This window comes from Oxyura jamaicensis, chromosome 3 (assembly GCF_011077185.1).
Source record: "Oxyura jamaicensis isolate SHBP4307 breed ruddy duck chromosome 3, BPBGC_Ojam_1.0, whole genome shotgun sequence".
In the NCBI taxonomy this organism is placed as follows: Eukaryota; Metazoa; Chordata; class Aves; order Anseriformes; family Anatidae; genus Oxyura; species Oxyura jamaicensis.
The window spans coordinates 15,261,964-15,287,346 of NC_048895.1; the positions used below are offsets into that span (position 1 = coordinate 15,261,964).

General features: G+C 41.1%; 1 protein-coding gene across 3 annotated transcripts in view; it reads right to left on the bottom strand.

Annotated features, from left to right (window-relative positions):
- The window catches only part of VPS54 (VPS54 subunit of GARP complex), a 49,568-nt gene that overhangs the window by 19,633 nt on the left and 4,552 nt on the right, over window positions 1-25,383 (bottom strand). The window contains exons 1-13 of one of the 3 annotated variants that reach the window (XM_035323367.1): window positions 19,507-19,527; window positions 18,627-18,732; window positions 18,491-18,535; window positions 17,924-17,994; window positions 16,998-17,076; window positions 14,710-14,744; window positions 13,299-13,430; window positions 10,265-10,650; window positions 6,870-6,996; window positions 5,762-5,869; window positions 2,997-3,052; window positions 1,054-1,150; window positions 234-571 (exon numbers count right to left, since the gene is read on the bottom strand). In XM_035323367.1, coding sequence (XP_035179258.1) covers window positions 234-571; window positions 1,054-1,150; window positions 2,997-3,052; window positions 5,762-5,869; window positions 6,870-6,996; window positions 10,265-10,650; window positions 13,299-13,424 — 1,238 coding nt within the window. In that variant the 5' untranslated portion in view covers window positions 13,425-13,430; window positions 14,710-14,744; window positions 16,998-17,076; ... (2 more) ...; window positions 18,627-18,732; window positions 19,507-19,527. Of the gene's footprint in view, window positions 1-233; window positions 572-1,053; window positions 1,151-2,996; window positions 3,053-5,761; window positions 5,870-6,869; window positions 6,997-10,264; window positions 10,651-13,298; window positions 13,431-14,709; window positions 14,745-16,997; window positions 17,077-17,923; window positions 17,995-18,490; window positions 18,733-19,506; window positions 19,669-25,383 lie in introns of those variants that run through there. The other 2 variants (XM_035323366.1, XM_035323365.1) reach the window with 2 other exon arrangements.

Consider the following 25,383-nt stretch of genomic DNA (forward strand, 5'->3'; position numbering starts at 1 on the left):
ACCTATACCACTACACACAGAGATGAAAACAAAGCTAACAAAACAAAGGCGAGGTAGGGACAGTGCAGTCGGATGGCAGGCAACAGGGGCAATCGCAGAAAGCCAATCCACATCATTTACCTGGAAAAAGACATTCCTCCAAAGTAAGTTTTGTACCACACAAACAGCCCCTAGCATCCAACACCTTGTTTCTGACAAGCTGTACAGCCGAGGCAGGTAGTGCGTTAACTTACATCATCTCCACTCCTCCTGGAGTAACGGAAGAGGACGTTTGCTCTTTGCTGGATGAGGAATCGGTAGTGCATTCTGGTTCGGAGACTGAATCGCTGCTACAGGGCTCGCTGTTTGGGGAAGTGTTTCTTTGAGAGGTAGTGTCAGCTGCTACAGGCGGGAGGTCCCCTTCGCCAAATGCATCGCTTATAAACATGCCTTCGTGGGTCAGGTAAGCCACTTCTGTGTCTACTGTGCTGTCTTTAACAGAGTTCTTTTGTAAGGTGTCCTCCAGGTCTCTGGTTCTTTGGTTCTTGTCTAGAACCAAGAGAACCACGCTACGGATAGTATTTAACGTTGCCTGGAATCAAACATAACTTTTATTACACAGCAAAAGAAAACCCCGTACCACAAGCTTCCACTGCAAAGATTTTCTTTTACCCGCAAAATTAAACTAAATCCTGGCTTTATTTTCTGTTGTGCAATTAGCATTCAGAGGCAGACCCGTCTGTCTTTGATTGTAACCAATATCAGATGTTTCCGAGAATAGTGAAAGAAACCTCATTTGGAGCAATCTGACACATACAAAAGTTCTGCCCTAATCCTCAGCAGCCTGAAATGGATGTAATCACGCTACAAGAGGTATTATCTCCTGGCCAATGCTTTCTTTGTTAGCACTAATCATTTCTGCCCTGGATGCCGATACTCACATATCCCTCTTTCAATCAGAAGTTTGAACTCTATAATCAAAATGAACACCTTGAAACTTCAAATGGAAAGTGACTTCACGCCATGTCACGTCTGAACCAGCTAGGTGAAAATCTCGGTAAATGAACGTCTTACCTTTATTCTCTTGAGGAAGATGGTAAACTTAGAGAAAATTTCCTGCAGTAAGTCAAACCACTGAGGAAAATTCATCATCCTTATCTGGTCCGCAAGCCTAGAAAAAGAGCAGTATTCAGTAAACAGCAAATGTTTACTAACCATAAAGAACAAAACTATGCTACAAGTGGAATTGTAAATACAAGGAAAACTGTGCAAACTTTTATCTGGCAAGACAACAGACATCACCTAACAACAGTCATGATTAACACAGTGTATGCAAATGGAATGGGGAAGGGGGCGCATAAAAACAGATCATGTTAGGGAATCAAAAGCCTCACATTTACCATTTAGCTTTTCCAGGGCATAGTGCTCTTCCCCCCAAGGTTAAGTATGTGTTAGTATCAAGGGAGGGAGTTAATAACAGTTTCACAAATCATGTAGAAAAAATTAGACCACAGAAAAAATAAATAAAAACATTTTGCAAGTATTACAAAAGCCGTGTTCTTAAGCCCATTTTGCTGCATTGCAATGAGACCACTTCTGCTATTAAAGTGCAAGTCAGCTCTTTGCAGCAGAGGGCAGAAAAGTCATTGGCCAAACAAAAGTTAAACCCTCTACTACAGAGTTAGGGCCTAGTTGCAGAATAGTAAACTCTGGAGAATGGTGAACAAATATCCAAATATTTTAAAATGATGCCCTGCCCAGTCTTTCCTCAGTTTCAGCATGAACACCATGCAGATTCTGCTGCTCACTTTGCTTTATCAACTAGTCTGCTTGGTTTTGCTGTTTTGGGGTAACCCTACTGAGCCAAAGGAATCAGAGCCACAGAAAAACAGAGGCTGGGGAGTACTCCAGAGCTGGGACCTCTGAAGATCCCGTGTCCAAACCCTGCTCAATGCAGGTCCAACTAGATCAGGCTGTTCAGGGCCATGCCCAGAAAAGGGTTGAGTATGTGCCAGGACACAGATCTCACAGCCAGTCTGGGACTCTTTTCCAAGGTCTGACCACCCTTACAGTAAAACCTGTGTTTCCTAAGATTCAATTAGCACTTCTCAGCTTCCATCTTGTTCCCTGCTTGCCCCTCGCCCTCCCCTTGCCCACCTCTCAGAGGAGCTTGGCTCTGTCTCCGTCTCTGCCAGAACTCTCCCACCGGGTAGCTGCAGGCAGCTCAGCCCTCAGCTCTCCACTCCTGAGGCAGAACAAACCCAGCTCCTTTGAGCACTGCCCTCTGCTGGATCTCAATGCCTCAATTCTTGTACTGGGAAGTCCAAAACTGAGCACAGCCACCAGATGCAGCCTCACAAGTGCCAACAGAGGGGAAGGATCATTTTCCTTGACCCGCTGGCTGTGCTAACACAGCCCAGGCTGCAGCTGCAAGGAGGTGCTGCTGGTCCACAGCCACCCTTTTCTACAGCTCCAAAGCCAGCCAGCCCCTGCCTCTCATCTAGCAAAGGGTTGCTCCCTCCAAGGAACAGGATGTGGCATTTGCCTCTGCTGGGCTCTGTGAGAGTCCTGCCAGCCCATTTCTGAGAGCTGGTGTTGCCTGATCTCCTCTCCAGGTAGCTCCTATTCTCATTCGTATGGAGGCATTGAAACTACTGACACATTTTGGTACAAAATCCCAGGTTATTACAACAGGGAATGCCTTCAGGTAGTTAATATATGCCTACATGTGGTCGTTTAGGCTTCATGCAATGAGGGTCAGAGAATTTTAGTATTTATTCCCAAAGTAACTTTAACTTAAGGGAAAGATTTGTAGCATTAGAGTCTGGAGGAGAAAAGGAATATGCAATATCCTCGCAGAGGCAGACAGGAGCAAAGGCTTAAGGTGAAACAGAAGGGTAATCCTTGGTGATAGGGAAATTGAAGCAAAAATTAGAACGGTTAATTTATCTGTGCTACAAGCATCCATCTCCTGTCCCCCACCCACCACAAAAAAAATAATCTAGCTGTATACTTACTTAACAACCACTTCTGTATCTATTTCTTCTATCTGCGATACCGTATTAACCACACACTGTCAAATTTAAAGGGGAAAAACAAAACAAAAAAAAGATCTTAGCTTCTAACTGCTGCTGAATTTCATAGCATGCACAGTAAACCTTAAATAAGGAAAAAGAAAACCAAAAAGGAAAGACATGTATCATTTAACAGCTTGTTCCTCTATGGAAAAAAAAAAAATCAACAAAAGCAAAACAAAAAAACGACAAGACAACCCCCCCAACATCTAGTTGCACAATACAGAGGACCTCTGTTGCCAGATTTCTCCACGCTTATTGCTGTGCTGTGGCCTTTCCTTAAAGGATGCTGTGGGGTACCACTTTCAGCTAGCACACGTGAAACTGGACGGCTTCTTCAGGTCTCCAGAACGATCGATTTTCATTCCAAACCCATCTATTGTTTTACAGCGATTTGCTCACTGATCTCTTTTTGCGTTACTTGTCTTGTAAGCCCATGGTACAAATTAACTTCGTTTAGATTGAAGTAGGGGTTTTCTTCCAAATGTCAATCAATAACCTGATGAAATGAGTCAGCAGCATACGGACTCATCTTGCCTTTACATGTATGTGTACAACCCAAGCAGTGAGTGACGGCAGCCAACTCAAGCTACACTGATTTTACCTGAGCTTTGCGTAATGGTGGTCAGTACAGAAGCTTCTTGAAAACAGACCTTGTTCCTGAACTATGCAGTGAGTTAAGTGCTTACAAATCTCTGCTCTTCCACCTGCCTGGCAGTAAAGAGCTACTGAAGTACTGACCAAAGCAGCCCAGCAGTGTGACCAAACAGGAAACACATTTGAGACATGGGAGGGAAAAGATTTCCTCTATTAAGGAAAGATGTCTTTAAAAGCTCAGACAACAGGCCACAATGATGCAAACATATTCCACAAGCTGTGAAGAAATACTCTGAGCCTGTTACTTTTCCTTATTTAATAGAAACTTTTATTGGAAGTTGATTAAACTTCATCTATTACTGAACAGAGGGGGCAACTGAAAAATCACAATGTAGAGACAAATATTCCCAGCAGAACGGGGAAAACAATGCATGGCTGAAGGTGAGCAGGAAAACAGAGTGCTACCTGCCCACTATCTGAGCAAGCAGAATTTAAAGGGAATAAGGTCTCCTCGTGACTGCCTACATTGGCAAGTGAAAAAGCAGGAGACTGATGGGCAGATAACAGGTTTCTCCTGGTGTTCCCCATTCATGCAGCTGTACACAGAAGGTGTATGCCCTTGTTTTTCCACGCTTACAGTAACACAGCATGACTAGAAAGCATTGCTTGCTCCCACCTGCCGCTGAGCTTTCAGGGAGCTGGGCAGTGACCCAGCCCAGCTTCCCACTGCTTTCAGGTGGGAAGAGAACCAGCAGCAAGAGGCATGGGCCTCTAAATCTAAACTGTGTTGTTGTCAAGTGAGAAAGGACTTGTATCATAGCCAAGTCCTTACATGAAGGGGTGGTGCAGTCACACACATCTTTGTCTTCTCATTCCGCCACCACAAGCATCAGCAACGCTGGCTTGTTATCTACACCCACCCTGCACAACCAGATCAACAGAACCACGGGGCTGCAGTCCGAGATGGACTCGGGCAGCTAATCTGGCTTAAAACAAAACCTTTAAAATAATAAGAATTAAAAGAATTCCAAACTTTTAAAAGCTGGGGAAGCTCCCAGTCTGACTCACAACACAGCTGTGAACTCTAAAGGCAAACCCACCACCTAACCGTCTCCCAGTCCTTGGGATACAAATCACAGGTGGCTGCTAACGCATCACAACCTGACTCTTGAAATAATCATGTCTCTTTAAGGGGGAGAAAACCCACCCCTACACAACATCCCACATGTACATGCAAACAAACAAACGAGTAAAAATGAAATTCCAAACACGTTCCAAGTTCAGCCTAAGTTTTTGTTTGTAAACAAAAGCCATCACGTCCCTGTTCAAAACAATCCATGCATTTTTCTCCAGAGAAGACAACTGGAGTCGTTTGTTCATTTTTTGCTTTTGACTGTTTTTATCTACCAAGACTTTTGGTTTGAAAATACAGATACACTGCCTTAAGTGGCATGCAATCATACTAATGTGGACAAAGATTCATTTTTGAAGTAACTCTTACAGGCAAGCACTTCTACCTTTGTCGTTAACTCACCTTGCTCTCTTCAGAAAAGGCAGGGATGTTTTCCAGCTTTTAATCATGTGCCTATACTAGGTCTGGGCTAGCACTGAGGCAAGTAATGTTTTGTGTATCATCTGCTGGTGATTTTTTTTTTGAAATGGGATGTTTTTTGGTTCTTTGTTATGTGCTTATGCCAAGAACCCAATGGTTGGTTGTTTTTGTTTTGATTTGTTGGTGTTTTTTGTTTGGTTGTTTTTTTTTGAAACAGTATTATGACACAGCTATACGCTTTGGGAAAGCTGTGTGCTAAAAGAGAAAAGAAAAGCTAAAATCAGTGGATTCGGAATAATGGCAATCACATAGAGAAAGCTGTGATCTTCGGCCATACTTGTGCTACTTGTACCTACTCCTTGCAGAAGGTCTTCTCTGCAAACAGACTTTTGTGCTTCAGGAAGTCCTTTGTGTTTGTAAGCTCAGCTGCTCTAAACATGAGATCATTCACCACCGAAGCATTTCAAAGTTGTTCTTAACTACTTAAACAACAACAACAAAAAACATTTTTAAGACGTTGAGACAACCTTGTCAGATGAGTTTGAAACATTTGGCTTACCTGTTTAATTATGTTCTTTGCGGTAATAATCATTTCATCTCCATATATTTCATAAAAATTGAGATTTCTCTGCTTTAAAAGTCCAAATACTAGTGATACAAGTCTCTCCTATCAAGAAAAAGAAACACACTAAAACCATCAAGATGAAAACAAGAAACAATTTTAAGAATCTGCACAGCAGTAAGAGTTGACGTATCAAACACATAGTGGACAGGATTTATATCAGTCCAGTGCCTTGAGACTAACGCTATGGTTTAACCGTACAAAGTTTCCTGTGGCAATACCAGCCAACGGAGTCTCTTCCTCACAGTTATTTTCATTCCTGTTCCTCAGTTGTGCTCATGCAATTGTGCTTGAAAACATACGCATTTCCTAAGATTAATGAGCTTCCTTACCGCAAGCAAGAATGACGCTCAACACAATTGCACCAGCACAAGTGAGAGGCTACCACATCGCAGCATCGAGACAGGGAGAAACTGCAGGGCAGAAATGGGAATATTTAAATGCTACTGCCATTTGCCACATTTCATGAAACCCACGGATTATACAAGACTAAACAGTCGTAGGATCTAGCAATTATGGCAGAATTGTACAGTTAAAATACAGAAAAATCTTTGCGTGGCTCAAAAGCAAATCACTATAGCTTTGTCTTCAGAAATTTGTGATCTTCAAAGGAAGACACCCTGCAAATGCTTGATATAAGCACCTGTAAGTGCATAGGGAGACAGAATAAGAACAACATGTACAACTTTCACTGCAAAACTGAATTGTTACGGTCAAGCAGATAGGAGGGTCCATGTTCTCTTCCACTGACACGTTGAGGTTCATGAAGTGTCCAAACTAAAACTCACTATACATTTAAAATAGAACTGATTATTTCAAAAAAAAAATAAATAAAAATAAAGCAGGACTGGATTGCAGTTCCATATGGTTAGTTACAATTATTGAATTAGATCAAGTACAAAGAGGTGTGGGGAGAATTTGGATGAAAAATTGTGCAAAATGATAACGTTGCTACTAGGGACCCGAATGAATTAGTTGGTGCTAATTAAGGATGTTACAGATGCAAACATATTCATCAGACAGTTTATTTCAATAACAGACATACCTCTTCTAGAATTTGGCAATCATCTTCTAGGGGTCTATTTAAATCATTGCGAGCATAAGTTGAAAACTCTGCAATCATCATTTTATCTATCAGCTTTTCCAGTTCACAAAGCTGTGAGCCAAGATGCCTAAGAAAAAACAGCCATTGAGATATGAGCTAAATAATCAACCTGAAAATGAATCATTAGTTCACAGTTGAAGAAAATAACCACCCAGCAGGTAATTTCCATGCAATCAATGCTGGCTTAATGGGAGGTACAAATCTCTCAGTTCGTAGAGCAGCTGAAACCACACATTTTTCAGAGGCACCATCACCTTGCAGCAAAAACATATGGACTTGAATGTTAATCGAACATTAAAATTGGATGCAAGACTTTGTCAGAAGATGCTGAGTACCCTCTCTTCCCAATGAAGGGAACCAGGAACAAGAATACTCAGCGCTTGACTGTTAAAAAAAAAAGAAATGCTTCTTTTGCTGAATATTCTTCCACTTCAAACATGTGAGCTTTTAATACGGTCAAGATATTTCCTTTACATGACTGAGATACAGGAGCAGCTTCACATGACAGGATGGCTTTCAGAAAACACAGAAGAATTTTCAAATTTGTTACTTTTATAGCATTGAAATTTAAAAATACTTTTACTTATATTGGGGATTTTAAACCATATTTTGCAAACTGTTTTCATGCAAAGCCACAAGGGAATTTCTCACATCAGGCATGTCGACTGGTCTTTAGAAGTTGTGCAGCTAGAGAGACTTTTAGCAGAGTAAAAACAAAATTGGGAACTTCAGAGATGCCAAACTCTCCTAGCTTTTTGGCTTCCACTGACCACTGAGATCACCAAGTAACTGTAAAAATCAACCCCATGTATTTACACCCAACGTAACCTACCCTCTCGTGCTTCATAAGTATGGAAACATCCAACAAGAGCTGGACAACTGTAGTTTGACTACAATTCCCTTAAGTAAAATTGTTAGTGCAGGGCAAAAATTCATTAAAAATACACAGATGAGAACAGTGCTTCCAGGCATCTGTGTTTTGCTGTATGAAGTCTGATTTGCCAACACACCCGTGTAAAAACGTACTGGATCTCCAACACCCCAAACAAAGATTGTAAAAACAACATAAAAACTGGCAGTATAGCTTTGCAATTTAATTAACACGTTGTTTGTTCATCTTTTTAATTAAAAAGATAAACATGCAAATGTTAAAGAGCTCTAAAACTGTAATTCTACCCTACAATAGTAGCTAGGAACAATCATAATGCTATAATCAATACATATAATCACTGGGGATATTAACCTATATTAAAGACACCGATTTGCATTGAACGGTGCTGCAGCATGACTTGATTTAAAGCTAACAAGATCTGTTTAACAACCAACTCTGCAAGCTGTCGCACACAATACACTAAAGCAACAAGTTTGTTTTGTTTGGTTGTGGAAAAAAAATGATACTGAATATTTCAAGAACAAAAAAAGAAGATAGCAATTATTTAGAAACTTCTCTCTCTTCCAGATAAAACAGGTATTTAATCTCACTTGCCAACCGCAGCATTCGTGCTCACGGCAAACCACAAACAGCCATTCAGGATTCTGTGGAAAAAAGCTGAAGTATTTGTGTATGGCATTAATTTATTATGATTGTTTTCAAAACCAACATTCCACTGAGCAGTTTTCATCAAGATCCCCATCTTTTTATTGCACATTATTTCTCCAGACATGCAATACACAGAGGCTATTGTAAGACTTGGGAGCAAGCGTGCTGGGTTTGTCAGAGACACAGAGCTGCGTTTGCATCCCTGGTGGGGCTGAGGAGTGAGGCTGCATTTAATTCAGCTTTCTGAACCTTTACTATCCAAGGCAGAGAGGACATTTCCCACTCATAAAACTTTTTAAAATAAATAAATAATTTTTCAATTCAACCATTCCAACCAACTAGGCATTATTCACAGAAATCACTTTTTATAGACAAGTTATTTACCTCTAAGTATGTACCACATCTGCTTATGAATTTAAAATAACGACACATTCTTGGAACATCAAGTTTGACAACATAACTGCGCCCTCTGCTAATATTGCAGGTAACTTAGCTTACCTGATTGCAGAAGAAAGCTAATTCTGATTGATGTCTCAGGTTTGTAGAAGTGCGCTCAGTATCAGTAACATAAATACAAATATGACTTGGTCAAGTTTATTAGCTTAAAAAAAAAGTGGGATATTTTTCTTTTAAAGATTTTTCTGAGTTTCTTCTACATAAAATTTGACTTTTTCTGAACCAGCTAGAAGGGGTGTTAGAAGAGGAGCTTGTCAGCACAGATGGACCACAGTAGTAACCGTATAAAGTTCTCAATATTCATGTTGCAGTTATTGAGCAACAACCACATTTTTAATTACAAAAACTGGAAACCATTGGGTTGCAGGAACCACAAAACCTCAAAACCAAACAGAAAAATAGCATCAACTTATGAAACTAAGTAGACAGCTCCTCAACTGGCTAATACAAGTCTCCGAGCCTATTTAACATACACTACTTCTACCAGCATCATATCACAGTGGCAGCTTTGCATATGACACTGTTGTAGTGAACACAGCAGTTATGACAGCTTATTTTGCACCATCTAAAAGGATTCTGATGTACTGACGCTCCTGCATATCACAGAGGACCCTGCCCAGTGCAGCACCATCTCCCAAATGGAGCTCTGAGCATCCACCATTAACAGCAGCAACCAGCACGGGACCCTGGGCTCACTAACTCCCATGACTGTAGCAAACACAGGTGAAAAACCAGCAGCAGGAGCTCAGGCAGGACCTTCCCACTGTTTTTTCCCCAACCCCAGCAGCTTATAGAACTGGATTTGTCAGTAGGATGAACTCCTCTCAAGAGGATGCACCCTTGGCCATGGTAAATACAGCTCTCCCCAAGAGGACATGCTGCTGAACATGTCCCACCTGACCAGCTGTCAGCCTCAGACCAAGTTTTGAGCCATGGTTTGACAGGTTCTTGCTGGCTTTTGCTTGCAAAGCTTCTTCCAGCACGAGGACAGGCTGGAGGCAGACCTACTCTGCATGACACTTGCAGACCACCACTTAGAAACACCTCTCAGCTCTGGGCTACAAACCCTGCAAGATGAAGGTCCAGTCACTGCATCCCTAAACCACCTGTAGACAAGACTGGAGTCCAGAGCATCTCAATATTAAAAGTTCACCAAAATAAAATATATCTGGCACATGCAGCAGTCACACTACATATGCTTTACTTACATGCTGTACTTTTTGTACCATGTCCTCTAAGAATGAGCAAACAGGTAAAACAACCCACATCAGCCAGAAGAATATACTCGACACTCTCTAGCTCTGTTTGCTTTTTATTAATTTCCTAGATGGTTACCTACCGGAAACTGTGAATGCCTTGAAGTTCTTGCTGCAACACCTCCTGTGTTGTTGCTATTAAGTCCAAAGCTCCAACAAACTCAGAAGTGGACAACAGCAACTGTACCGTGGGCTGTGTTTGGTGTACAGTAGCCATTAGCTTCAGTTTATTGTATGCTTTTATACAGTTATTTCTTGTGAGCGACAGTCTTAAAACTCGAAGTGATCCTTCACACATCACTTTATCAATTTTGGAGATTTTCTCTCTAAGTAATTTTACAGCCTGGGAGGTTTTCCTGAGGTAGTCCTGCAACTCATGCTGAGAGGTCATTGCATGAAAAAATGCTTCAGAGCGCAGAGAAATCTGATGAGCAATATTGACTTCCACGATGTCCAGATAATGGCTCAGCTGGAAAGATGGAAAGGGAAATTGTTATGGCTTGGCATGTTTATCATCATGAAAACATACATTGAGAGTACAACCGAAATGTCTTATTGTATCACAAGGACATTTTGCTAATAACCAAAAATGCTATAATATTAAATTTAAACCCTTTGTCAGAGTAGCAAGCAAATACCACCTGTTGTGGTTTGTTCATTTGCTTCTAAATGAGCTCAAAAAATCACTTTGGGAAGGTCGACCAGATGCCTTTCCTGCTTGAAAATGAGGAGATAGAAAGCCAAATAGTTTTAAAATACCCAGGCTTTTGTACCACAGGGGTTAGCTTGCAAGTAAGAATGTGTGCAAATATACTGCGTACTTAGAGCCATTCAAGTTGATAAAGATGCATCATGACGGCGCTTGATGGCACGGCTCTGGGTCTGCCCAGTTAAAAGGCTGTAGAATCATCTTTATAGAAAAATCCTCAGGAGATGTCTGGCTGCAGTTGCTTTTTGCCAGCCAGCTGGAGCTCCTGCTAAGGTTATTTCATGTGTGCTGGCACTGTGGGACTCCCAGAGACAGAGCATACCTACATGTTTGGAACCCAAGATTCAAATTCTTTGTGTCAAACAAATTAAAATTCTTTGTGTTACCAGGCCACTGGGTTGGCCTGATCAGTTGAGCTGCAAAAGCTCTGTGTTCTGGCTTACGCTGAATACGCAAACTCAAAGGACTGAGGCATTAGGATGCTCATCTGAATGCTAATACTCAGATGACCTGTTTTTTTGGGAGCTGCCATGTACTCAAACATCACACTGAATTTCAAAAGACCCATCCAGAAATTGAGGGGGAAAAAAAACAGAGAAATGTTTCTGTCTTATAGCTATTTTCATCTTGCATATATTTAATGCTGGGGATTTATGCAATATGCAAAGCCATCTTTTTTTGTACAACATTTAATCAAAAATGTCCTCCACCAACCAGCTGTGACACACCTAGCCCATGGGAGAAGCCAAGACAGGCTGTGACACAGGGATCAGAGAAAGGGTTATTATGATCATTTATTTACGTGATTGCCACATCCAGATGCCCCAGGCCCTTTCACTATGCCAAGCTCTATAGAACAAACAGAACAAAGCAATACTACCTGCCTCAAAGAGCTGACAGTCCCAACATAGGGCAGGAAATAGGAAGTAAGATGGACAAATATCAGGGGGAAGTTGTTCAAGCAGATGAGCAGCAATAGCCTAAATGTGTGCGCTTATGGCAGGGTTTTCCAAATCCTGCTGAAGATTGTGCCTGGAGCTAAGGATGAAATTTGGGCAGCAGAACACATATTTACACCTGGTAAGTGTGAACAAATTTTGGCCAGTTCAAAGCCTTTAAAACAAGTAATATAAAATTTGGGGCAATTCTAGTAGCATGAAACTAATAATTTGGTTGCCACACATGAGGCTTTGGAGGCAACAGAACTGCTTTATGTTATTTAGATATTTCAATCCTCTCTCTAAAAAAGCATGGCTCACAGCTATTTATAACCTTACTTTCATTCTGCTGCAAAGTGGGCTCTGGGTCTCCTTCACTCAAGTCCCTGCTGAGTGTCCATCCTGCTGCTGTCAGCCCTTCACCCAGGCACACTCTGGAAGTTTTGAGCATGAGCCAGACACTGTTTTTTCAACTTCAGACAGCAAGTGCCAAAAGCTCCAAAGGAGTTTTGCCAAAAGCCTCCTCTAGGTGTGTGAGGATAAAGCAATGAAGGAGCAAGTTATCAGCTATCTTAAAGCAGGGCCTGCCTGTCCCTCCTGACCTGTAGGGAAAGCAGGAAGACTAATACCTGGAAATTTGGAAACATCTTCCAGATGTTATTTTTTTCCAAGTCACCTCACTTTATTTTTTTTAAAGTTCTTTTTTTTTTTAATGCCAGTTCCCAGAAGCTTTAGTAGGTTAAGCAGGAAGGAAAATTAAAGTTAGAATAGGCTCCAAAATTATTTTGATTTTCTGTAACTACTTCATGAGTACTTATACCTTAAAAGTGATTCATTAAGGGATTTCTGTACTGAATACATAACTCTAAAAAAAAAATAAAAATAAAAATAAGCAAAGACTTGTGTTTCCAATATGAATGAAGCAGCTCTGCTTTCTTGCTCTCCAGCATACAGAAGTCCTTTGTGAAATGCAAAAAGATGACATAACAAAAGGTAAGAGAAGTTCCTGACATACAAAAGCTTGGTATTTAGCATTTCTTTTAGCACAGAAAACACAGTGCCTTGGAGTTTTCCTGAGACATGAGATCCCACTAGTCTTAGCAGATGTCCTAAAACCTCTAGCTTACACTTCTCATGGAATTGCTCTTCCTCCCTAGCAAAGAGCTTCACATCTTGAAGTTCTCAGTGTATACCTGCTTCATTCAGTTTTAGCAATCATTAGCCAATTATTATGCTATATGCATTTTTTCCCCCACACAGATTTGATAGATACATTTATTTAAAAGGGAAAAAGGTTCACGCTTTTTTTTTACTAACGATGTGTAACCTGATGTAAAACCAACGTTGCTGAAGTCCCCAGTACTGATGTCTCAGCAGCTAGTACAGGACAGCAGCAATGGACTTGGCTGCCAATAGCTTCTTTGTAGTAACAGCTAGAATGTATAATGACACGTTGCATCAAATTCTTACCTTTTCTTGAAGTAACTTGGAGGAAGCTGCGTCACGATTTCCTTTTCCACCAGCAGTACTAAAATGGGACCATGGTAAAACGGCATTAAATGTTAATGAATCTTCCAAGGCAAAATCTGGTTTCATAAAAATCTGAAACAGAAAAGCAAAAGACAAAAAAGCATGTCTCTCACCCCCATGTTCATCCTTGCCAGTTTAACATACATCCTGATTAACAAAACTAATGCTGATCTTTTTTTCTTCTTTTCCAAAACATAAGTTTTCATTTATTCAAGCAAACTGATCTTATAACTGATTTACTTGACACCCTAAAAGCATGTGTGATCTGACAAATGCTTATTTTCATACAAGTGGAAGCCCACTCCAAAATGACCTGGGTCGTGATCTAAACAACAAATTGCAGGTAGATCCTTTAAAGGATCAGAGCAAATGTTCTTCAAAAGCAGGGTCATCCCACTGCTGAGATGCTCATTTCTGGGACCCTGGTTTCTGCCAGACTGAGAATCCAGCCAGCTGCTCACGTGCACCAAGTGTCGCGTAGAAGGGAACAAGGCCTCCAATGTATCTCCTTTAGCATAGCACAGCAAACATGCTGATCGTAGAAAGGTTCGATAGCATTCAACATGAACTCTACACATCTCAGAGAACTATCAGTCTGAAGTTCTCTCTGATGATGTTACTTTTACTTGACAAAATTGGTATAAACGTGGAAGTAGACACTACCTCCCTTTTCCCATTATTTATGAAGTGTAATTTTAGGAGGTTCAGCACAGGCTACAGCACCACACTATACTCAAAACACTCTCGTTTCTGGGGCTTTAAACATTGCAGTCACAGCTGTTGAAGCAACAGGCTACACAACTGGCACAGAGATGCTGACCCATATTAACACTCTGACTCCTTAATGTACCCATAAAAAAGTATTCAGACTGAAGTGGAATCTAGGGTTGTGTCTTTTGTCAGCCTGACACATAAAAACACATCATCTATACTACAAGCATCTATGCAAGAGGGCTTGCCTTGAGGATTCAAGGAGTTAAACCTAATGCTAAGTTGCACACTATGCAATACTCAAACATCTATCAAATTCTCCAGTTTCCCCTTCCCAAAACACAGGCTGGCAAATTTTTCCCAGCTCTAAGGTTTTAACTATTAAAGATTAAAAAAATAATGGCACTTGTTTTCTACTTTAAGGGAGAACAAAATTAACAAAATGAACAAACAAAAAAAAAAGAATAAGATAAAGCAGCTTGTTCTTAATTTTTGTAAATTCTGAGCATTGCAGACACTCTTGATAATCAGTTAAGTGATCAGCTTGGACAAGACTTCCACCTAACAGAAGAGTACATCCATATATTCAAGGATATATGTGAGAATCCTTGTAAAAGTTTAGAGTTCACAGAAATCATACCTTAGGTACTTGTTCCAGATCTGTCCTGGATTTATCTAAAATAAAGCAAAACACAAGAAGTCATTCATGAGCAAAGAATTAAAAACAATTTAATTGAACACTTTAAAATGCTACATGGTTTTCAAGACAACAGTGCCAGACTCCTCACAGTGAGTGGACAAGTAACAGGATCATAAACTGACACAAAAAAAGTTCTGACTGAAAAAGAAAACCCTTTTCACCATGAGGACAGTCAAGAAGGCTGTCCAGATACTGGATAGTCTCTGTCCTTGAAGGTTTTCAAGGCCTGACTGGGTAAAGCCTGTACCTCAACTGGACAGTCTCCCTGTTCTTGACAAGCATGGTAAGCAGTACATCAGAATTATCTCCCACATTTCTCTCACCTCTTTGTTACTTGATTGGGATTGAAATACTAAAGGAAACCTAAGAATCATCCTGCTGTTCTCAGTGGCTGGACAGACCAACTCTTAAGGAAGTGAAAGGCCATGTCTTGTGGGCCAGAGCTGGGGCAAAAACAAGCAATGCCTAAAAAAGAAACTATAGGTTTCGGTTTACCAAATGATGCTTCTAGGAATTGCCCACCTACAAAAAGAGTGTCCAGACACTTTGGTGACACAGTATTTTTTTTTTCTTTCTAGAAACAAAACTCTTTAAAAATGGATAAAGCTAAGCCTAAAGAAGGAACTTGTCTTTCACAGTATGTGCCACAAACAGATTCATGCACGAAGAGCTACTTCAAAATAACAAGCCCAGAGAAATCCTGCAGAAGGGCTGCCTTTTGCCTGGAAAAGAAGGAAGAAAGCTGATCGGAAGAACAATGTGATCACAAGCAGTACGCTACTGAATGCTTCTTGCTGCATTACATGCAGACAATTGATACAGATGAGCCTGATCAAACAGTGATTTGCAAATTAATCTTTAATTCATTTTCTCAAAAACATTAACTTAAAATTTAAATATTACAAACTTGCTACAACTTATAAGGGTTTATTTTCCTTTTGTTTTTCATTTTGCCTTTCCCCTTCCTTTGTCCAGTTTCATATTAGCTGAACTATTTCCATAAAATCTTGAAATTCAGACTTGCTACGCCTGCAGACACCAAAAAATAAAGTGCTCCAGGTTTTCCTTCCTAACACTAATGATAGAAACACTAACCAGAATTGGCCAGAGTGGAATTTCATGAGGTTCAACAATAGGAAATGTGAAGCCCTGCACCTAGGGGAGGAATAACCCCAGGCACGCTACACACTGAGGGTTGAGCAGCTGCACAGCATCTGTGCAGAGAAGGATCTGGGGGGGTCCTACTGGACAACAAACCAACCGTGAGCCAGCACTGCACCCTTGTGGCAAAGTATCCTGGACTGTATTTGGAAAAACACTGACAGCAGGTCAATGGAAGCTGATCTTCTCTCTCTACACAGAACTGGTGAGACCACATCTGGAGCACTGTATCCAGTTCTGGGCTGGACATACTGCAGCGAGTCCAGCGAAGGGCCACAAACACGAATTAGGGATCGGGGTATCTTTCATACAAGGAGAGACTGAAAGAGCTCAGACTGTTGAGCATGGAAAAGCTCAGGGGGAATCTTATCAGTGTTTATAAATATCCAATGAGAGAGTGTGGAGAAGAGGGAACCAGACTCTTCTCAGTAGTGGCCAGTGACAGTACAAGAGGCAACAAGTACAAAATGAGACATGAAAAAATCCATATTTTATTGTGCAGGTGGCCAACACTGAAACAGGCTGCCCAGAGAGGTTGTGTAGTCTCTATCTGTAGAAATACTCAAAACCAGACTGAACAGGGTCCTGGACAGCTGCCTGAGGTGACCCTGCTTGAACAAGGGGTTTGGACTAGGCCACCTTGAGAAGTCACCTCCCACTTCAGCCATTCTTTGATCCTCATGGCAGAGTCGGGAATGGCCCACTGCTGCTGCTCTTCGTTGCAAAGTCAAGAGCTGCTAGAAGGTTGCTCTAATAGTTTCAGCTTATCTTAAACAAAAGAAAGTTAAAGAAAACACTGCCAGGGACTTAGTGACCTACCATGAATATAAACATGCCAAGAAAAAAAACATGAGCAGGTCTCACAAGCATTTTGACCTATCTGGTATGAGCAGTGGTCACGAATACATCTAGTCAATCATGTCTAGGTTTTCAATTATTGTTACAAAAAAACCACCAGCAGCTATTTGCACATGAAGCCCATAAGCAAGTAAAAGAGATGATCAGTATGTTATAGTATTCATTAAAGGAATGGCTTTTCAATGACTAAAGGAGGGCTTTGACTATACCATGGGTGTGTAACAGGGTCCTGTCGAAGGTATCTTTAGGAGGACAAATATTCTTGCATCTTTCATGAACCTTCTCTCTCTGTAAAAGAGAAAATATATTAAAGAATTACTCTGAGACTTAAAAAAAAAATCATTTTCTTTGAAACAGAACGTTTTCACGGAAACATACTGCATCATGCCAAATAATTCTGACACCTTCACAGTACTATTTTTTCATCTTAAAAGCTCAGATGTTTGTCCAAGTGAAAGGTACCATAGGTTAAAAGTTTTGGTTGCTATGTTGTTTTTTCAGTTATTGAAAAAATAATATAACCTCTCTATGTAATAGGAGATAACCATAAATTATTGGCTGTAATTACATATCTAAATGCTTATTTGCTGCCTAATCCAGAAATCACACCAACACAAAATGCTCTTTCATTGCTTAATTAATTGAATCAAAGTAGATATTGCTTCTACATCCTGTTAATGAACACCTAGCTGAAATCACTTATCTTGTTTTGTCATGCTGAGCTTCAAGTTTTACCTACAGGTGCAGTCAGCACTCGAGACCACAGTGATCAGAAATCATGCTTCTAAAGACCACCGATGGATAGCTAGATCTCTGCTAGAAGCTACATCATGGGCCAGTTCCTCTTTCCAAAACCTTCTTTCATTTCGCAGTCACTGCATTACACATTAATTTTAACAGAGCTCTTAAATGCTTTAAATGTCGAGTGTGTGAATGAATGGCATTGCAGACAATTCCCTTTGACATACTTTAACTGTGATTTACACAAGTAACACTTCCTGCAGCCAATTCTGTAACAGCAGAAAGGTAAGAAAGTTACAAACCAAGGAAGCAGAAAACAGTGGGAGACTTCTATGTGTTCTTTCAGTTCAAAATAAAATAATAATTTAAAAAAAGAATGTTACTACATACTTACTGACACCTGTATTTTAAGTTTTTAGAAGTCTCCTACTGGTCCTGGTGTCCTTAGATGTAGCTTAAAATTTCCTGTTACAAAAGAAATCATTGAAATAATAGATCTATTTATAGTTTTAGAACTTCACGTGTAAATGTTTAAATTGGAGATTCTTTAGAAATATGTCTAATCCTTGCAGCACTTAGTCATGTTTTATATTTGATCCAAAGGTCTTAAAATGTTACGTTGCACTGTAGAGATCAATCATTAAACAATCCTTACAGAAAAAGGATTAATAATCAGAAGGATTGAATATGGAATGCAAGCTCTGGTGCAGACGGCGGTATTCAGAAATACAAGTGAAAAAACATTAAACTTTCTAGACGGAATTTAGACATTTTTCGCGCTAATAATATTGAGCTTATAAAGTGAGAAAGCCTAGCGGAAAGTCAACAAGCACTGGAGAACAAATTATTTTTCAGCTAACTGTATGTTGGACTCCTAGCAGGGACAATCACTCATTAGAAGCAGGTTCTCCTATCTCTTTCTGGTCCCTAGTACCACGTGTATCGGATTTTGCATCCTTACCGGAGTGATTTCCTGTTGGTATAATGCAAAATGTTCCTTGGTGATCTGTGGGAGGTAGAATGAAGGCGTGACTTCAGTGTCCACAAAGTCCACTCCCCATGTTTTTGTAAAGAAATCAGATTCCCTTTTTGCTAACCTAGGATCATTTAGTGCTGCTGGGAGATTGACTTTGGAATGATAAATAGTCCATCTGTGCTGATCCGTAACTAGAGATGGGCTGTCACATAAATTACTGGGATCGCCTGCGGCACAAAAGACAGTTTTTTTTTTTTAAGATGAGAAACCAAAAGTTGTATTTTTGCTTCTTCAATGCTACCTTGCATTTCTTCTATCACATTAAGCAACACAAGTTTTGAACACAAAAGCGTATGCACACTCACTAAATATCTTTAGCTCAACAGCATTAACTTCCACTGAAGAAGAAAAAAAATCCAACCCCTTAAACACATTTTTAATAATCTGGACTACTTGATCAGAAATACAGTTGAAATTCATTAGAATCATATTCCTTAAGATCTCATCCCACCACCCCTCTTGATCGACTAAGCTTTGGTATACCACAGCAGCTATGACTTTGACCATAACCTGGTCTTCTAATACCACTAGAGGCTTATGACAGTGGTACAGACAGGTCTTGGTCTTTTGCTTCCCACTGCAAAAGGGCTGGGACATTACACAGAAGTGGAGCAACAAGACTCCAAGCACGCTGGATAGATCTGTTCCACCTTTTTTCTTGTATGTGGTAAGAATCACAGCTACAGTGTAGAATCACACAGGCAAGACCCTACCTATAACGTGGAGATCTAAAAAGAAGCTGCAAATGGGTTCTCCTACTGCTCCAAAGGGAAACTGTATGGTAAGAAGCAGAACTGCAGCATACTTTGAAATAAGGCCATTGCTTAGTATACTACACACAGAATGCAAGAAAGTTTGGAAGTTTGACTGAAGAATTGAAAATGGACTTTAACATTAGCAAGCATAACTGCGTTTTCACTCTCCTTGCACAGCAACATTACCTGTGGGCTCCTTGGGACAGACATCAGGCAGTGACTGCACAGGTCGAAAGCGTGTTGCAACATCCATTTCCTTTTTAAAGAAAGCATCGCTGCTGTTTGACTGAGGCACTGGTGAAGAACTGTGGCTCGATGCCATTGCATAAAATCACCACTTGATAAAAGCTGAAGGAGAAACAACAAATAGCAGGGCTTTAATGAAGTTCTGGTTGCAGACTAACAAGAAAAAGACACTCTGTCAGCTATATCGGTGTGTTTTGTTTTTTTTTTTCATACTGCAACAATTTAACTGACACATTTCAACAGGAACATGAAAAATACTTTAAAGACAAAAATAAAAGGCAGAGTGTAACTTCACCATCCGTTTCCTCCCACACGTTCAGGTATGAAGGTTGGCTTATTCTTGTGCACAGCACCAATAAATTCTTACGTTAACAGCAACAGAAATCTTTCAGGCACTTCTGCCTTTCTGCTGCCAGAAGCACTGCAGTCACAGCGCACACGTAGGTGGTAAAACTCCCTCCGAGGTACCAAAAAGCGCGGGTAAAGGAACGTACATAGAGGGAGGAGATCACCTTCAGTGCCTGATCCCCACAACCATTTTCTGTACACGCTTCATACCATTCTGGAGCTGCCCTGCACACATACAGCAGGGCAAGGGAAGACACAAAGGATGCCAGAGCCCCAAGGCAGCGCTGCACAGACCTGCAGGACAAACCCTCCGCAAAACCAGCCTGCGTGACGCTCCAAGCCTGAAGCTGGGTATAAAACTGCTGCTGGGGGGCTCAAGGAAGCTGCTGGAGCTTCCTGCCCTCGCTCTGGTGGAGGCAGAGGCAGCGTGCCAGACGTCTGCACAGGTAGGCAGCTGTGCTCAGCGAGGCTGAACCACGGCGTGTCGCAGAGGGTGCCCTCGCTCCGCCGCCTCGCATGCGCTGTTTTTTCCAAAGGAGCTCTAAAACCTACGCCTGCCATTTGGGGAGAGCCCAGCGGCAACAACCCACGCGAACGATATGGCATTAATCATTTACAGCAGCTGAAATCTGATGTCGGAGGGCATCCTCGAGTTTCAGACAAATCAGGATCTGAAGAGCACGCCACGTGCATGAGAAAAATGTGAGCACGTAGGACTCAGAGAGCACAAACAGATGATGTTTGTAACTCCATCCAGGAAAAATGGCAATTCCACTTCTCGGGGCTGTCTAGCACAGCACACTGTAGTTTATATCTGTACTAAAAGCACTCGCACAGAGAAGACAATCATAACATAGATCAAAAAGCCCTGGAGGAGGGAAAGTCCCGCTAATCTTCAGTTGAATTTTAAAGACTTCGTTTGAAAATAAACACCCTTAGAAATTTTACACCAGGACTGAACACCAACACGAGTTCCCTCCGTCTGCAAACAAAGCTGCATTTCTATCAAAGCGTTGGCCAGCTCAGCCATAAACTGCAGAACTATTACAGGCTGGAGAGTTTATTAAAACTTCCCTATAATGCACGGCTCAAAGAGCGCCTGTTCAAAGGGACTGATCTGTATCCTCGCCTCTAAAGAGAAATAAACACATCCAGCAAAATCTGAACGCTTAACTGCCAACCCCTACGGGACACCTAAATTACTTACTACCCTGCGAAGGAGCACAAGAAGATAAAAGGCCTATTTCATCTTCAATCACTCGAGTAGGCACCGAGGGATGACTGCACGTCACCGTGTCAACTTCTAACAGCAGCACATACGTTGCAGCCGATCTCATCTGGAAAAAAAAAAAAGTTCTGCTTTCTAAACAGGGTTGGAAGTGCCCTACAAAACAGTTCCGAAGACAAGGTAAGATATGCACAGCTGTAAGACAGCATCCCAATGAAGAGAAGCATAGAAACAACACTGAGCACAGTGCTGATGTACCCTTGCCTTTTTCCCCTCCTAGCCATGCTGTACGACAGTGAGGGTAACGTGCTTCCACGTGTTTTAAAAGTGATTTTTAAAGAGGGTGAAAACAGACCATCAGGGCCCACAGATGTGCAGAAAAACTGAAGATCTGTCTCCCCTTTCAGGGGGAAGGAGTATTCCATGCTTCCAATTCAGTCAATACTGAACATAGAGAATGGGAGCACCAAGGGAAATCTGGATGCAGCAACACAGGGAAAAAACAAAGGAAAACATCTCAAATGTCTGACAGGCCTTCCTTAGATATCATAAAGCAGTCTCTCTCCCTACAATGTCCCAGAGAAAACTTTTTTCAATACTACTGTTACGTGCTCACATTTTTGTGTCTCTCGGCCTTTCCAAAGCATATTCTTTCCTTATGAAGCTCTTCCCTAACGTTTTGGGTGTTTTGTGAAAAGCCTCGCTCGTGATAAAGACAGAACAATATCACTTTAGCATTCTTGAAAAACACAACCAGTGCTAAGATGTAATAATCAAGTCTCCTAAAGGCATACAGTAAATTTATCTGCACTTGGAACTGCTTCAAAGTTGTGTATTTGCAGTTTTTCTCCCAAAAGAAAAGCCTCTGTAATGAGACACAGCCTGCTCTAGCCAGATGCATGAGCAACTAAAGCAATTTGTAGGAAGCACCAAAATCTTGTACTCTTGTTAGCGAGTCTTTCATTAAACCTCTCTCCTTCCCCTATAATGAAGCATTGCTTCAAAGTATTTTCCAAGATGCAAATCGTCTGAAGTACATAAATCTCAGTGGAGAAAATGCTAGCTGCACTGTGCAGGAGCAAGATTTAAAATAAATGTAAAGGCCAGTTTAACAATGAGGACAAGTTTAATACCTCAAATATTCACAAAGGAATGATACCTCCTCTTTCACAGGTACGTTTTAGGGTAAAAAAGTAGTAAAAATTCACATCGCCTCCGGACACTGACAAAACCTTAAAACAGAACGAGGAGAACACAACAGAATTCCAATGAGTGAAGTGGATTTCAACAAGATACAAAGATTCACAGACAGAGACCTTCTTAAATGGCATGCAATACGATGCTGCACTAAATTATTCATAGTTAACAGCTATTCTAGTAGACTCATAAGTCAGGGCCTTATGGATAATTAACCTCAGGGAACAGCCACATTTGCAGAGGAATATTCTGATCTACGCTGCCAAAAACAGGCATTCCCCAAACTGCAGTCCTTAAATTAGGAAATATCACTTCAGATAGAGGAAGAAAAAATAAAAATAAAAAGACAACTGGACGGAATTACCAGAACTAAATCCAAATTACTGAGGTAAATGTGAGAAGCCTATTTTAAGAGAAAAATCCTGGCCTACACCTGAGCCCTTCTGTGTATGTTAACCTGGCAGACAACCCAAAAACGCTGTTTCACTTGCCCACCAACATCACAGCCTTTCCTTGAGCTACACTGCTAACCACTTCCAAGATAAATGGATTTATAACCAGCTTTCTGAATCAGCATTTTAAAATATGCAGCAATACATAAAGTTGCTGATTTAAACACCCTAAAAACAATGGCTTTCAACATCAACGTAGAACAAAACCGCTGCAGGATATTTTAACTCCTTCAAGTGAAATGCAGGGAAATGGAGTGCACTGCGTAAGCTGCGCGGGATGAGTTAGGAGATGGTGCATCCCCTGAGCCTCCTGCTTAGGAGAGCATATGTGCAGCAAGAAGGATATGCATCTGGGTAACTTCATGACATCAATATTTAAATGACATCCAATTAAAACCGGGTTAGATTAACTTTGTTTTCTCCGGTAATCACTGTGATTTACTCACATCTTGTCTAGCAATGCATACTAAACTAACATAGTAAAAAATTTAAGGGATTAGATACTAGAGAAAAAATGGAAATAGAGGATTATGGCTGCATTTGCAACATGCCTTCAATATATTAAACCTATCCTGTACACACAATTAATTTCCTCAGTTAAAGAGTGACATTAAATTACCCTGTTGTTGAAATGACTTACTGAAGTCAAACTTTTTCCCCCTTTCACATTCAAGAAAACAGCTTTGATGATGCAGATTCACAGCACTCTTAGGGTCCGAACACACGGAGATTAGTATGTCGTATTTAACCATTACACAGCTTCCTCTGAAAACCATTCTCATTCAATAACAGGCTTGGCAACTGAGATATGACACGGCTGTACAACAAACAACATTGAATAAAACATCTGTAACGATAAATGCAGTAAACACACGCTTGGATACTCTACATTCAGCACAGTATGAGATCTGCGCAGTTAGTAATATCTTAATCACATCAATTTCAACAAGTTCTGTGATGACTGCTCTCTGACTGAAGTTACACAAGCAAGCTTCCAGCAGTTAGAAGAAGAGCACAACAAACAAACTTCTGGGTATTACTCAGAAGCGATTGCATGGGATGGTTGTAACTCCTGCGCACGTGTTCTTTTTTTTAAACTCTTACCAATTGGGTGAAGTTCCTCGGAAACTGCCTTTCCATATTCTGTCACCCTCTGTTTTTCAGATGGTGAAGCCTTTGCTACTGAAACAGCAGCATGCAGCTCCATAAGCACACTGTATCATACAAGGCACAAACTAAGCCTCACCTACCCATGCTTAGCTTCGTTCTCACATTTCCTCATTTTCTGGCAGTTTGCCGTTAGCACTATCAAGCACTTTTCTGTTTGCTACTTGAGGTAGCAACTTCAAGTGAATTCATCTTATTTTTTTACTGGGAATTTTCCTGTGTGCACGCCCTGGTTTGTAAAGCTGTAATTTTGCACTAAGAATACAAATTAGAATTTATGAAGCCAGCACAGTCCCTGCAAGGTGCAGAACTAAGTAGTAATTTCTCCTTTATCTACACTCTACCTCTCAAACGAAAATAAATCTAACCTACTAGCAATACCTCCAACTTAAATTGGTAGTTTTGATTAGTTAGCTGGTACTACAATAGACACCCAGGAACACAGAGCTTATTAGCTCCAAACCTTCATGTTATTCACAGAAGCTCCTCTCCAAATGCAGTTTTGGCTTCAAGCACAACACCTGAGAAGAGGCCCTTTTGGAACAGAAAACCATCAGAAGCCACCCACAACTCACATTAAAGCGAAACATTTTACTGTTTCCAGAGAAGTGATAAATACCGGAGATACTTATCAGGAAAATGATACCTGAAACGTTACTGGGAGACAAAAATGCACCAGGGATTGCTTCCAGGCAACGATGTGCCTGTTATTGGTCTGGTGTATTTACCCTGTCCTCAAAAGTCTAGGTTTCCCACTGCTATTTTACAGCTCTTTGTTGAATCAGCAAGATTTAACCTTGTAACAAGGAAACCACGGTACGAGCAAAGTACACACCACCTTTGTAAGACAATATGGAGCAGCCTGGGCTAATGCAAGCTTTCAGTTTCTTTCAACCAGCTAATTCCTCGGGCTGAAGTTTCCCCGCTTGCCCCCACACCGCAAGACAGACATCTCCCTTTCAGGAGGGGTGCCAAGAGGTGCTTTTAGAAAAAAAAAGGATTTAAGCAGTTTCAGAGAATGAGGTTAAGGCTACGGAAGCTGTTCTGCGAACTCAAGCTTTTTCTGAATACCTATTTACATCCTGAGGCTTCAGAGCAAGAAGCAGATTGTCGGGGGAAGGCAAGGCTAGAGTCGGAGGAGAGCTGTGACTTGTCCCCAGAAGCCATCCACGCTTGGCGCACACCCCAGCAGCACGCTTCCTTACACAACTTGGAGAGGAGCCTGTGCCAGCCCAGCCTTCTGAAAGCTGAATAATTAATTACACGTGTATTTCTGTTCACACACACACACACAGGTATTTCAGTGCGTTCTGCACACGTTTTAATAGCAACTCCAATCTCGTACTCCCACCTTGTCCACAAAGTTAGCAGGAGTGCTGACCCCAGATGAGCTTCGCTGGAACGAAAGCAACCTGACAAGGAAGG